Source organism: Dendrobium catenatum, unplaced genomic scaffold, assembly GCF_001605985.2.
Source record: "Dendrobium catenatum unplaced genomic scaffold, ASM160598v2 fragScaff_scaffold_1189, whole genome shotgun sequence".
Taxonomy (NCBI): Eukaryota; Viridiplantae; Streptophyta; class Magnoliopsida; order Asparagales; family Orchidaceae; genus Dendrobium; species Dendrobium catenatum.
Window position 1 is genome coordinate 270,538 of NW_021319651.1, and position 15,800 is coordinate 286,337.

Sequence of the window (15,800 nt, forward strand, 5' to 3'; positions counted from 1 at the left end):
AGAAGAATATTTGATTGCAAAAATACCAGATATTACATTCATGACCAAGTTATTGAAAGCATAGGGTATCATGGCTATTTTTTAAAAAATACTATTCCATAATAATCTGTTTCTACCTGTAAATTATGCAAAATCGGTCAGCTATTATCTGCTGCAACTGATTATAGCATATAATTTCAAATATTACAGGAAGAATAGTGCACTACATACACACATGCTCAAAGATTTAGATTTCGTTTGAGATAACTTTCTTACTACTTAAAACAACTTTTTAATACAAAACTTAAAAATTTTATACTAAAAAGCTGCTGTAAGAAACAATAATAAAATCATCCCAAATGAAGCCTTACGCATCTGCAGCTTATAGGAAGGCAAGCTAACTTTAAAATATTTGTATTAAAAAACTGTTTTAAGAAGAAGTAAGAAAGCTATCCCAAACGAGGCCTTAGGCTTCGGTTGAAATGGCTTTCTTACTACTTCTTAAAGCAACTTTTTAATATGAAAATTAAATTTTTTTTTTAAAAAAAAATTGCTTTAAGAAAAGTTCGAAATCCGTCCAAAATGAAGCCTTAACCTCTCACCTCTTCAATATAACCACTGATCCAAATTCCTGATGGTAGCAGAAGCACAAACAGATTTGTAAAAGATTATAAAGCATTAAATCTGGTGATTTTCAAAGTCTGAAAGAATCCAAAAGGATCCATGCTTTGAACTCTAAATCCTAAGATCTTTATCATTCAATAGACACTCAGACCTCCCAAGTCAGAAAGAAAAGAAACTGGAAACAGATGCTGCTGCTTCTATTATACCAAATATAACAGTCTTCAATACAATTATATGCTATCAAAATTTACTTTACAGACGATCACATAATGAATGACCAAAAACACAAATAATTTCTGTTATAGTTTTGTATGAGCTCAGCCAAAAGGATAAGTGAATGAACTTTGAGATTAAATTAAAACAGTGGAAGAGAGAAAAAAAAGAGAGGTAGGCTATGAAGCAAAACATTAACAGCATTACAAGGCAGCATCAAACAAAAGAGGTAGAACCAGAATATCGACCTCAACTACAATATAAAGGGTCAACTTATCAGTATCAGGTGAAAGTTAAACTTCATTACCTTTCTTCAAACAATCTAAAATTCATTCTGACCTCTTATCACGCTTATGTTTCTGGTCATCCTTTTATGCCTCTTTATATACAACCATTCATGCATTTGGTGGTCTTCACGTAGATAATTTGTTGATCCTCACAATTGAATCCAATAGTCCCCTTGTTTTCAAATGCAACTAACTGCATATAAGCTTAACCAAAGTCTACTTTAAACAAATATTTCAATAATTATTGATCCAGTTAATTGGCGAAGCTCGCTGAGGCTGTTGATAGATGCCAAGAGGAGGGCCGCCCATTTCGGCAGCTCCGCCGATGGGCTGGGATTGCTGGAGCAAGGGATGGACAGATCCACCAGCAACAGATTGGGTGGGGTGGTAAATACCAGTGAATGCAGCTGCAGCATGCCCACCTTGAGCTGAAGCGAATGCAACGGGCTGTCCCTGGGGAGGAACATTATAAAAAGAACCAGCCTGAAAAGTAGAGATATCCCGGGTAGGTGGAGACATCCAGACAGCTGAGCCTTCACTCTGCATCATTAAAGAAATAAATATGAATTTTAAAATAATCTTAACCATTAACATTAATTTAAATAAATAATTTTTTTTTCTTATATTTATAAACTACTAGTAGTTAAGATATTAATATCAACATAATTATAGATTAATCAATGAAATAAGAATTGATAATGAGTTTTATCATTTAAAATTATAAATATCCAATCAAATAAATTTTATATATACGGGCATGTATTTTGACTAAACAATTGATTTAATTTTTAAAATAAATATGTTAGACCAATCCTTCCGGTCCAAACTGGACCGGCCTGGGCTTTCACGAGATGAAGCAAAACACCCCTCCCCGCGTGCTGCTCAAACGCAAGGATCAAATAGTTCTCAATAGGAAGGATTTATGAGGGAAATATGAATGTAGGGGTTGTTTAGAGATTTCTTTTTGGATTGTATGCATTAAATAGTTTGTTTTCCTAGGATTATGACATCTTAAATTTAGCTGAAAATTGATATCTCTCTTAGATGCTTGGGCTCTAGCCACCGGCTAGGGATTGGGAGGGCTGGATCTTCCTCTCGAATTGAAGATCCATTGTATCTTGCTTGATTTGTTCTGCTTTCATCAAATAAAGTTTGTTTCGTTGTTGTTCATCTACTTCCTTCTAAAAAACGGCTTTCATGTGGCTAATATACTCTGATTTTAGCAAAAGTTTTCTTGATTTTATTTAAGTACTTCCTATCACAATATTAATTATATAGCTGATTAAATTACTGGTTAATTATTAATTAAGGTGGTTTACTAGTATAATTATGATTTAATTAGTTTAATTAAGATTCTTGTAAACAAAAAATAATAAAAAAATATCTCAATCATATAAATTCTTAAATCTTGAATAAAAGGCAAAGTGATTTAGCTAAATTTAACACCTAGTATATCAAACTATTTTTTAAGATTTAACCCACATTGGACTTAGTCCGGATTTTAAAAATTTACCAAATCTTATTCGAGTTAAATCCTACAATTAGGGGCTGATTGGTAGTAGGATTTAACCTAAATCTTGTCAAACTGCAAAAATGACAAATTTATATCCTATAGATCCTTAAATCCCAGTTCTTCTCCATTTTTCTTTAAAGCCTAGCTTTACTATATTCGATCATTGGATGGATTTACCTTAAATCTACAAGTACTTCATAAACTATTCTTCTTCACACTTTCAGCAATTACTCTTCTCCAATAAGCTTCTTTTGTGACTTCCTCGCATCTTTTTATCATTAGGGGTTTATGGAATTTTGAGAGAAGAAAATCTTAGGGAGAAAAACAAGGGTTTTCATATGTTTAAGCCCAATTAATTATTGTATTTTTAATAAATTTTGATTATAAACACGGTCATTACCAAGTCCCAATTCCTGGATGAGAAAAATGAAGCGTTGCATTACGCAGTCGACAGCCATCATAAAATTTATCAAATAATAATGACATGAATCATTTAATATGTTGAGTTAATGCTTGGATGATCCTTGGAAGCTACGCATTGTATGACCTGAATACAACAATGAGTGTGCAAGGGCCACTGCACCTGCTCCCGAATGCGGTGTTAAATAGGTAAGCACCTTCCCTCATAAATCAGCCTCCTTCCTAAAGTATTTCCCTCCTCAATTTGAAATTCAATTAGGAAAGGATTTCCTAATTGATTTCCTCCTAATATAATCCATTAATTTACTGCTAGGTTCCACCCCATCAGCCCTCTCTTTATATCCTTATCCGCCAGCCCAACCTAGGCCCACCCTGGGATAGAATAAGCTTCTGCCGTATCAATCCTCTCTTTTTCCTGTGTGCAGGCAAGATCTTTATACAGAGCCAAAGCAAAAAAATCTCTCTATGGACACAAATTTTCTAGCAGAAAATACGACTAAAAAATAAAATATGAAAGTCAAAGGACTTAAAAAAGTTGCTCAACTATACAGTAAGGTAATTTTCAAAAAATCGGATACATTGCTTAAGGTCCTAAAGAACTGCTTAGATTTCATTAATCTAATTATTGTCTAGCATCATCTGGTTATTGAAAATTACAACTTGTTATTATGAGTTATGCATTGATAACCATATGTAAGAAAACAATAACTAAATACTTTCAGGCAACAATCAGATTCAGAGAAAGAAACAGAGTGTAGAAAGCAGATAAAGCTAAGCATATAATCATATAAGGTATAAAATAAAGATGTGTTGGATATAAATATAATTATTTAATAAAATATGAAAAAAAAAATAGTAGGACAAAAAAAATAATACATGAAAGTCAAAGAACTAAAAATTAAATAATGAGCAACCATGGACCTTCAGTTAATTTCCCCATAATAAAATGCTAAATATCAAGTTATCAACTAATAGAAGTACATAAATATTAAGTCTAGACCAGAAAAAGAACAAAAAACGGAGTAAGAGACTAAGAATGCACGTCAAAATATTATGAACTTGAAGCTTGTTTACTCATAAACAACTTTAAAGCTTTTGATTGGAGGAATAACAGTAAGACCTTTGCCCCTCATATAATGCATATCAAATTCAACTTGCAATAAATGCACTTAAAAGAAGAAAAAGGGTTCATTGTAGAGAAATAACTAGCACTAAAGTCAAATGTGCATAATAGAATTACCTGCTGCCCAGTCATAAACACATTGTTGTCCTTGAATTGAGATGAAGTAAGATCATCACTGCCAGCTGAGTTCCCACCACTAACAGCAGAACCATAAACAAGCGGATTCAAAGCATAGGGTTGACCAGTTGGGCCACTGTTAGTTGCAGGCTTGTACTGAGAAATGGGATACTTGACAGCGTTGGTGCCGGCGGTTGCCGTAGAAAGGGGAAATAATCCTCCAGGAGGAGGCTGCTGGGGGAATGCTGCGGTATTTCCTAAAAAATGGTGAATGGCCGCCGGTGGAGGAACATAACATGGCGAAAAATACTGACTATAGTGAACATAGTTGGGTGGATAATGAGATATATGTACACCAGCAGGCTGCCTAAAAACAGGAACAGGATGTTGGCCAGAAGCAATTGAGGACTGCGCTACTCCAGCAGTTTGAGTTACCAGAGGAGCCGATCCAGTTGAGAAAGTTAATGAGCTTACACTCTGGAGAGTAAAGAAGAAAAGATCAAAATTGCAGAAATAGTACAAAAATGAACTGAAGCGAATGGAAGAACTACCAAGCAATGTAAAAACCAAAGAATGTTATCAACAAAAACATTTCACAAGGTGCCCGATGCAAAACCAACTCAAGAATGAGGCGCCATTTATTTCCAGAACTTCACATATTAGTTTCTTTCCAAGTCCGATCGTTTTATTAATCGGTTTTGTAGAGAAATTAAGGATTCATTTGGGACAGCTTTCTTACTGTTTTCTAAAGCAATTTTTAGTATAAATTTTTTTTTGAACAAAACAAAAAACTAATTTACAAAGCAATAAGAAAATTGTCCCAAATAAAGCCTAATTAGTGGTATGATCATACATGCCATTTAGATATCAAAACCAACAAAAAATAAAAATTGCACATTTTAAATATATTGGGCAACTTAATAATATGAGTCAAGGCACTCCCAAACACCATGAACGTCTTTATGATAATTTTTATACTTAAAAAGTAGATATCGGCCAAGCAGTAAACCAAAAAGCAAACCTCTTGGCCAGTTTGAGCAGATAATACCGCTCCAGTCCCATTGTATTTAGTAGCAGCACCAGAGGAAAGAAGAGGGGAGAAACGACCATCTCCATCAATGGCAGGTCTATAGATAGAAGCGTAGTAATTTGTAGAAGGATCAAAAGGTTGTGGGACCTGAAAGACAAAACAATGACTAAAGTTCAGAGGTTAGACCAGATAAATAATTTGTATTGCAAACAGTGTCACAAAAAATCTCCAGTGCAATAATATAATAAGCTAAAGACAACCTCTGAGAAAGTGCATATTATCATAGTACTTAGAAATATGTAATGAAGTGCAAAATATTAGATGACCAAACATGGAAAATATGACAAAATCACCAAAAATTGTCTTAAGCAGACACAAAATCAAGCAAAAACCCATCTATTCCCCCCATACCATTAGTTTCTAACTTTGCCTAATTCGTACCTAGAAAAAAAAAATTTCATCCATCCATTTTAAACAACAAACACCTCTTCATGATAAACTTTTTTCATTGCTAAACTACCAAGAGATTCCTATTAGTTCACATAATTGCTTTCCATTTAAATCTTTCATGTTGAGATTGTAAGATTTCAAAAAGGCAACTCAAATTGGCAGCTAGATAGCGCATGAAAAGTAGAAATATTAAAATTCACGAAAAAAGACTTAAAAATTGTTTGCAATCGTAATATTAAAGCAGACAGATTGCACCTTTCTTTTTTATTTTGTCGCAGAGAAGATTAAGTGGAGAGAAAGCAATGCCTAACATGTCTATTTCAGATCTCTGACATTGTAATACTCTAAATGCAGAAAAGAGCAGAAGAATTGTAAAGGGTCTACATGTAACAAGATTAAATGTTGTTAACCCATTATAGCCAAAACTCCAAAATCAGACTTGAGAAACATAGCTGAAAAAAACACATTTCCTTGTTAACAAAAGGAAAATATTATACGCAGCAAACTCTCATGAAGATAAAGATACTAAAAAACAAAATTTCCTTGTTAACCAAAACAAATGTTGCTTGACCATGCAAGGGTAATTGTCACCACAGAAAACGCTCTCATCAGTATGTGAATATAATTTACTGATTAGTGCAATTCAATATAAAAAATAAAGATTAAGACAAACAAAAGCCAAAATAAGGGCTGAAAATCTATGCATTAATGCAGATAAAGCCATAAACGCAAAAAAAGGGGCAACTGATAATTAATGCAAAAACGGTTCATCAATGTCTAGTACCACTGAATGTGATAAACTTGAAACAGCATGCGAAAGAAATAAATAGATGCTCAAAACATATACGAAAAAGCAAACATGATAATTAATGCCGACTATAATGTAAGCTAAAGGTTCAAGTCTGACAATAAAGCTAGGAAGACGGGCGGTCTCATGTGCCTGTGGATCTGCACTCTCTAATGCTGAAAAATGGCTGCCAAGCATTGGTGGTACCAATCCAAAGTTTGAATAAACTGGTGCAGTATGAATAACGGAGTGCTGAAGTACTTCAGAAGCCAAAGATCCTTCAGATTTAGATTGATCGTTTTCAGCAGCAGGAGATATGCTTGACAGAATTTCAAGTCCGACGGTTTGATTTTCAGGGATGCTGGCTTGTTGATCACCTTGATAATTGTTTTCTTCAGCGACTTTGGAAGAATCTACGGTACTGTATCCAGTATAAAAACGGTTACAAAACACGAGATTTTAAAAGGAATTCAAAATTAAAAAGACTCAAAATGTAATATATCATTCAAAAACGAGACAGTTGTCTTCTTTTTTTTTTAATGTGCTTATGAGACAACAAACCATAATACAAATATCCATACATATATGATGTAGGATATCTAAGAATCTAATATTTGCTTAATCCAAATCTATAATGAAATGCACAAAATCAATGCAACACTCTCGCTTTCGCATCTTACAAACTCTTAATCAGAACATCTTTCATTACTTATACAAAACTAAAAAAAATAAAGAAACTCGTGCCCATGATAATTTAGAAGTCATTCACTAAAAATCATATGTATAAATCTGGAATTATAAAAATCATCTAATTAATTGAAAATCATACTATCTTAGAAAACCCAATTGTATCAAGTTGAAATATAAATAACATACAAATACAAAATTAATATCCACAGAGCATAAATACAATAAAAAAAATATGAGCATCAAATCAATCCTGAAATAACTCTTCCAGAAATCTTCAAGATCCTAATTAGATTAAAAATACTAGAAAGAATTGCACATCTAATCAAGAATTTTATTTAGAAATAATTCTTTTTTTACCATCCTTGAGGAAATTATAAAATGTTGAATAAAACCATAAGCCCATTCCTGATAAAAGTTGAATAGGAACAAAGCCATAATTTGCATGGAAGTTGAAAAACCCACAAGATTACACAAAACCACAGAAGCCCGCATGATGCGTCAAGCCAGAGCCTGCAGAATTATGTGAGGTTGAGGAACTGCAGCCACCCAATAGAGAGACCAAATACACAGCCTACATCTTACAAGTAATTCTAAATATCAATCTACTAAAACCAAATATAGATCTAACACTCCAAATCACCATCAAGTGTAGAACAATCATTTCACCCATAAAAATTAGATGGTACAACTTATTTATAGAATAAGAAGCATCAAGACATGTCTTATTATAGAGAAAACATAAAAAATCCTACTAAAAGAACACCCAAACAACTAAAATGACATAAAATGTGTGGACCTTTCAATTCATTCACCCAATACACTAGTTTGTGTTACCAACAATTGTAGACTTTAAGTCTTTAATATTTGCACTAATTCTTCCCGGCTTACAAAAGTTCAACACCGATAAATTATTCAATTGATACAAGTAATTATGAGCATAATTGTTGTGTTTACTATAGAGTCATTCATAATTCTTCACATAAAAGCCTGTCACGTCAGTAAACAAGGTGCTTTGGATATTTACTATCAAGCATAAATATACTTTCGTCATTTAATATATTAGCTTCTAGCACAATATTAATACAATAGTCTAAAAAATTGTTAAATGGGAATTTAGAAATGATAAAAGAAGAGAAGAATCCAAGGTATTCATTAACAGTATAATCAAAGTCAAATCAAATACATTTAAAACTAAATAATTATTGAAAACTTTTAGGATTTTTAACTTAAATGCATTGGTTTAAATATATTTTATGACTTTAAATGCTCTCAAATTCTTGCAATTAATTTATTAAGGTTCCCATAGAAGCCGTTCAGGATTAAGACAAATCATTATCTTATCATCTGATATGAATTCCACCTCTTACTAAAATCTACATAATATTTCATCTAAATCGTGCATATGTTATATAATTACTGTGCAAATTAACTAGTTCTATATTATAAAAAGTTCAATGAGGCCAATAAGTTTTTTTCTTGGTTGAAATCTGATAGGAAACTGAAGTAGAACGGGTATGGGGGTGGGGGAGATTTGGAATTTGAATTAATTAATTCCCATAATGGGATATCCAATTAGAGAATTAATTAATTGAGGAGAATTAATTGGAGAGGGAATATGGAGGGAGGGGGGGCCAGGCCATAAGTGGAGGTCATTAATTGGGATTTGATTTAAAGACTTTCCTAAAATAGATCAATCTATTTTAGGAATTTATCCAAAATTCAAAATTGAATTGAATAAGTAATATCAAAGCTTCCCAAATGAGGGTGTATGGAAAAAAAAAGTAGGCTTTAATCAAGAGCAAGAGGGGGGGAAAGGGCGGCGGGTTAGGAAGGGGGGCCGGTGGTCTTAAAGAGGGCGAGGGGGAATTGGGGAAAGCTTTAGTTACTTGCCTCTTTGGGAATCCCAACTTAAGGAAAGGAAATTAATTCCAATCTAATTTATTTGTTAATTTGAATTAGATTGGAGGAGTTTCCTAAAATAGAATCCTATTTAAGGAAACAATTTAAATTTAAAATTTGGATTGGGGGAATTGAAAGGAAATATTTCCCAAATTAATTTTGAAAGAAAATTAAGGGAATAAAGGAGGGAGTTCAATGAGGCATTTAAAGCTTTCCTAAATTAATAAATTAAATTTGGAATGAAAGACTTCATCCCAATTTAATTCAAAATTTAAATAGGCTATGTATTAGTAAGTTTTCTAAAATAGGATTTATAAATTAGACAATTATTCAAATTCAAATAGATTCTATTTGAATATGATCATTAAGATAGTTACCTAAAATATGAAAACTAATTTAGGAAAGACTTGATGGTAAGTGGAGATGGGAAACCAAGGGGAGGGCCGGCGGCTTGTGGCTTAGCCGTGAGTGGTGGTGGAGCTAAGGCCGATTTGGTGGAAGTAGGGAGAGGATGAAGATGACGACTAGGAACAACAAGAAGGAACAAAAACAAAGAAACAAAAGATAAAAGATAAAACCGCGAGCCTTGGACTCTTCCGAAGACCGACGGGTGATATGTTGCCCTTCTCCAAGGGGCTTCAAGCCACGAGCCCGGACCAATCCTACGACTGGTGAAAACTCTGATTCCTTCTCATAAGAATCTCACTAACGTCCTCCCAAAAGAACACAAGTGCAAAACACAAATTTTATTATAATTCCATCATACCTAATACAAGAGAAGGGGCCTCTATATATAGGCCTAAAAAAATTTAAAATACACATTTACCCCTTGAGCTTATATAAGACAAGACTCTTAAATAAAATGGTAAAAAGGGAAAATTTGCAAAATTAAATTAAATTACAATTAATAAACTAAAATAAAACGGAGTGATCTCGGCCGTCGATTTTTAATGTTCCTGTGAACATCGTCCATCGTCGGATGTCCGCATCAGAAACACTTGAAGATCTCAAGTATTTCCCATCAATCTTTAAAAATAGCGAGAATTCTCCACAAAAGTCCAAAAAAAAGGAAAACAGTAGATAATTTGTAATATTTGATGAAAGGAAAATGGAAAATAGCAAGATACAATTGATCCTCTATTCGAGAGGAGGATCGATCTCTCCCAGATCTCTAGACGCCACTGGAGCCCAACGAAAACCTAAAATCTAAGAGATCTCAAATTTCAGCCAAATTCAAGATGCCCTAACCCTAGAAAAACAAACTATTTAATGCATACAATTCAAAAGAAAATCCCTAAATAGTCCCTACATTTAAACTTCCCTCTCAAACCCCTAAACAATTCTTCCAAAATAGAGCCCCCTCCCCGCCTCCCCAAGGCTTGTAGTGCGGTCGGCCACGGATTGAGGCAGAGGCGGAACTTCAGTTTCGTGTCTAGGCCGGTCCCGCGTGGACCGGCTGGACCGGTTTAACAATACTCCCCTCCCAAAGATTCACCTTATCCGCAATGTGGAAAAACGACAGCCTCCATTCCTTCTTCATCACAAACGGTAAGAACATAAAGAGTTCGGTTCTTACACCTCTGCTCCGGCATGTACCTCTCGTCACATCTGAAACAGAGCCCCTTCATCCTCTTTCATGTAATTTTGTCTCTGTGAGCTTCTTGAAATTGTCCCTAAGTCTTGCTCCTGCAGTCTTTTCCTTCGAAGTCCCCCAAAGAGTATCCGATGTTGGCTCCTTGGATTTCAATAAAGTGGTGATCATCCCGTACGAGCCTCCTGAGTTACCGCCTCCTGTCTCTCCCTCCAACTGCCTCTGATCTTCTACCAATTGAGTTAGCTCCATAGCCTCTCCCAAGTCACGAGACCTCATTACTCTAACCGCTGCTCGGATCTCTGGTGTCAGTCCCTTCATGAAGTTTCCCTCTAGCACAATCTGAGAAAGGCAGTCCAATCGGCTAGCAAGGTACTCGAATCTCTCCCGGTACTTCGCAACTGAACATTCATATGTCAAGGCGAAGAACTGCTCGTATAAGTCTCCTCCCCCGCCCGTTCGAAAATGTTCTACCAAACAATCCTTGAACTCTCTCCAACTCCGTATGGGTCGTCGCAAGTCCCTCCACTGATACCAAGACAACTTTCCCTTCTAAATATAGGCATGCCGCCGTCAATCTCTCCTCCTTTGTCAGCCCATTGACAATGAAATATCTTTCTACCTTGTAGATCCACCCGTGTGCTTCCTCCCCCTCAAAGATTGGCATCTTCAGCTTCCTCACCATCGGGTCACACCCATTTCCCCTAAATCCTCCATAACCTTCCATTCCTTGAAGCGGAGGTGCTCCCCAATTGTCACGATCTTCCCTCCAGTGATCATATCCAAACCATTCATCAAAATCCCCTCTTCTTCTTTCAAAATCAGCACCCCGGCGATCGAAATCATCCCCTCACCTTACAAATTCAGCACCCCTTCTTGCATAGCCAATGCTCATCTCCTTCCTAGAAAATGGTTCTAAATGAGTCATTCCATCTTCTCCCTCCAGGATCTCCACTACTGGTTTTTCCCTTCCCCTAGACGTATTAGGGTTCCCATCTCTTCCATGGCCGCCGGTAGTTTCCTTTGTTTCTGATGTCACCGGTTTGGTTTTGGCTTCAAGTATTCCACCATGGCGAACTTTTCCTCCATCTTTTCATTGACGGATGCAATCTAACTTTGAAAATAAGTCATCTTTCCTCAAAATCTGCTTTGAGTTACCCAAGTTCTCCCTCCAAAATTTCCACTTTCATTCTGGCCATTGGTTCCCCTTTGATCGACGTGCTCTGATACCAATTTGATAGGAAACACTTGAAGATCTCAAGTATTTCCTAGCAATCTTCAAAAACAGCGAGTATTCTCCACAAAAGTCCACACAAAATAGGAAAACAGTAGATAAGAAAAATGGAAAATAACAAGATACAATTGATCCTCTAAGGAGGATCTCTCTCTCTCAAATCTTGAGATGACCCTAGAGCCCAAAGAAAACCTAAAATCTAAGAGATCTAATATTTCAGCCAAATTCAAGGTGCCCTAACCCTAGAAAAACAAACAATTTAATGCATACAATTCAAAAGGAAATCCCTAAACAATCCCTACATTCAAACTTCCCTCTCAAACCCCTCAAAAATTCTTCCAAAATAGTCCCCAAGGCTTGCGGTGTGGTCGGCCACGGACAGAGGTAGAGGCGGAACTTCGGCTTCGTGTCTAGGTCGGACCCGAGTGGACCGGCTTAACCGGTCTACTAATACTCCCCTCCCAAAGATCCACCTTATCCGCAAGGTGGAAAGACAACACCCTCCATTCCTTCTTCATCACAAACGGTAAGAACCTGAAGAGTTTGGTCCTTACACCTGTGCCCCGGCGTATACCTCTCGTCACATCTGAAACAGAGCCCCTTCGCCCTCTTTTCATGTAATTCTGTCTCTGTGAGCTTCTTGAAGTTGTCCCAAGGTCTTGCTCCTGCAATCTTTTCCTTCGAAGTCTCCAGAAGAGTATCCGATGTTGGCTCCTTGGATTTCAATAAAGTGGTGGTCATCCCATACGAGCCTCCTGAGCTGTCGCCTCCCGTCTCTCCCTCCAAGTGCCTCTGATCTTCTACCAATTGAGCTAGCTCCATAGCCTCTCCCAGGTCACGATGCCTCATTACTCTAACCGCTACTCAGATCTCTGGTGTCAATCCCTTCTGAAGTTTCCCTCGAGCACAGTCTCAGAAAGGCAGTCCAATCGGCTAGCAAGATACTCAAATCTCTCCCAGTACTCCGTCACTGGACACTTCTGTGTCAAGGAGAAGAACTGCTCGTAGAAGTCTCCTCCCCTGCCCGTTCGGAAACGTTCTACTAAACAATTCATGAACTCTCTCCAACTCCGTATGCGTCGTCGCATGTCCCTCCACTGATACCAAGACAAAACATTCCCTTCTAAACATAGGTTTGCCGCCGTCAATCTCTCCTCCTCAGTTAGCCCATTGACGACGAAATATCTTTCTACCTTGTAGATCCACCCGTGTGCATCCCCCCCCCCTCAAAGATTTGCATCTTCAGTTTCCTCGCCCTCGGATCACACCTGTTTCTCCTAAATCCTCCATAACCTTTCATTCCTCGAAATGGAGGTGCTCCCCAATTGTCTCGATCTTCCCTCTGGCGACCATACCCAAACAATTCATCAAAATCCCCTCTTCTTCTTTCAAAATCAGCACCCCGACAATCGAAATCATCCCCTCGCCTTACAAATTCAGCACCCCTTGTTGCGTAGCCAATGCTCATCTCCTCCCTAGAAAGTGGTTCTAGAGGATGCATTCCATCTTCTCCTTCCAGGATCTCCACTTCTGGCTTTTCTCTTCCCCTAGACATGTTAGGGTTCCCATCTCTTCCATGGCCGCCGGTAGTTTCCTTTGCTTCTGATGTCACCGGTTTGGTTTTAGCTTCAAGCAATTTCTTCAACAAGTCTTCCACCACGGCGAACTTTTCCTCCATCTTTTCATTGACTGATGCAATCTAACTTTGAAAATAAGTCATCTTTTCATCAAAGTTGCCCAAGTTCTCCCTCCAAAATTTTCACTTTCATTCCGGCCATTAGTTCCCCTTCTATCGACGTATTCTGATACCAATTTGATAGGAAACACTTAAAGATCTCAAGTATTTCCTAGCAATCTTAAAAAACAACAAGAATTCTCCACAAAAGTCCACAAACAAAAAAAGGAAAACAATAGATAATTTGAAATATTTGATGAAAGGAAAACGAAAAATAGCAAGATACAATTGATCCGCTATTCGAGAGGAGGATCGATCTCTCCCAGATCTCTAGACGCCGCTAAAGCCCAAAGAAAATCTAAAATCTAAGAGATCTCAAATTTCAGCCAAATTCAAGATGCCCTAACCCTAGAAAAACAAACTATTTAATGCATATAATTCAAAAGGAAATCTCTAAACAGTCCCTATATTCAAACTTCCCTCTCAAACCCCTCAAAAATTCTTCCAAAACAGCCTCCCCAAGGCTTGAGGTGTGGTCGGCCACGGACAGAGGCAGAGGCGGAACTTCGATTTCGCGTTTGGGCCGGTCCAGCGTGGACCGACTGGACCGGTCTAACAAAATCCTATGACTTTTTCAAATGAAGCCATGACTGTAATCAATTAACGAATGAATTGTACCTAAATTTAACCATATATAATATCATATCCTAGCAAGACGCATGCTAATATATTAGTTTGTGAGTGATGAGCAATTAAAAATATTAATTGACTTGTCATATCCTTATTGTTCTTCAAAAATTACTCATTAATTCCTTTGCTCTTACAAACCACGCAATGACAACCTATTTGAGATACAATTTGTCTGTATGTCCATCAACACTTCTATTACATAGAATAAAGTGAGATAAGATTTATCATGAAAAGAAAAAATCATATTTCCTATGTTTTTGTGGTAGTCCTAACGCAAAAACAATACTAACATATTCATAAGATTTACAAGGAATAGGTAAAGGTGTTTATAACCTAGTATTATTTATTTTCTTTTTTCATTTGATAAGTTTTGTATTGTGATATCATCTATGCAACATTCTTTTTAAATTTGGCCAATAATATATATATATATATATATACATGACTTTGAGCTTCCAAGAAAGATAAGGTTTTACTAGCACAAAAACATAAGGGTCATGACTATGCGTTTGTATCCTGGACACCAAAGGCAAAGCGCATATCAAGCAGCATATTGTCACATAATAAAAGACTCCAAATAAAAAAGCATTCAATCAATAACCATGGAAAATTTTATTAAAAATTTTATTTGAAGCAAAAGAAATCAATGCATCTTACCTTGATGGAAGTGCCTCAGTATTCTCCTCAATCTCTCCTGATGACTCTGATGATTCTCTTGATATTTCTTCCCGATCAGGTTCATTTTTAAACCTCATAGACAAACTAAAGTTGGAATCAAAACTTCCAAAACTCAAGCCACTTCTTTCAGACTCAGAAACCTGTAAATGATCTGGAATAATGACATGTATAGTGTCTGAAACGAGCAGGTCCTCTAACTTCTTTTGTATTTTTGTAGCATTGTCTATAACCATGGGGTTAACGGCTTCCCCTATGCGAAAGTCAACAGCAGAGGTCGTGAAAACTCCAGGAACTGTAGAAGTGTTCACAATAGTTGACTTAGGTTTCCACTCCTTGGCAGGACCAGCTGTTGAAAGATACATAATCCCAATTAAAAAGTCACTAAAGCTACCCAAGAAGACAAGAAAACAAAAAATACGACCACATGAAAAGACAAGCTATTTTGAAAAATGAATGGAATTTCTGAAAACCACATTTCTTTCCAATAAAACATTATATCTAGTTTCAAGAGAAACCTGTTAGACTCCAAATAACACCATGGAGTAATAATCTACCACCCTGAATCAGGATAGAAGTATCACACAATGCAAAGAGCATAAATTTCCCAAAAATGGCTTGGGAATATAACCTTAAAGTTTTGGCTAACAAGAAAGCTTTTGATTTACAATATGAAATGTTCGCGATTATCCATTCAGGTTTGGGATGAGTTTATAAAAAAGGTGCAAGCATTTTTAAGCAGATATGAAAAAATAATCTACCTACAAACCAAAGATCGAATCTCAATTAATCTGTCAAAAAAT

The 15,800-nt window shown here is 36.3% G+C and overlaps 1 protein-coding gene across 3 annotated transcripts in view; it reads right to left on the minus strand.

Moving 5' to 3' along the window:
• Window positions 1-774: 774 nt before the first annotated feature.
• LOC110107162 (GBF-interacting protein 1-like) overlaps window positions 775-15,800 on the minus strand; it is a 47,201-nt gene continuing 32,175 nt past the window's right edge. For 2 of the 3 annotated variants that reach the window (XM_028698957.1, XM_020837339.2), the window contains exons 6-10: window positions 14,980-15,346; window positions 6,664-6,964; window positions 5,298-5,453; window positions 4,277-4,753; window positions 775-1,643 (exon numbers count right to left, since the gene is read on the minus strand). In XM_028698957.1, coding sequence (XP_028554790.1) covers window positions 1,338-1,643; window positions 4,277-4,753; window positions 5,298-5,453; window positions 6,664-6,964; window positions 14,980-15,346 — 1,607 coding nt within the window. In that variant the 3' untranslated portion in view covers window positions 775-1,337. The remainder of the gene's footprint in view (window positions 1,644-4,276; window positions 4,754-5,297; window positions 5,454-6,663; window positions 6,965-14,979; window positions 15,347-15,800) is intronic. The other variant, XM_020837340.2, reaches the window with a different exon arrangement.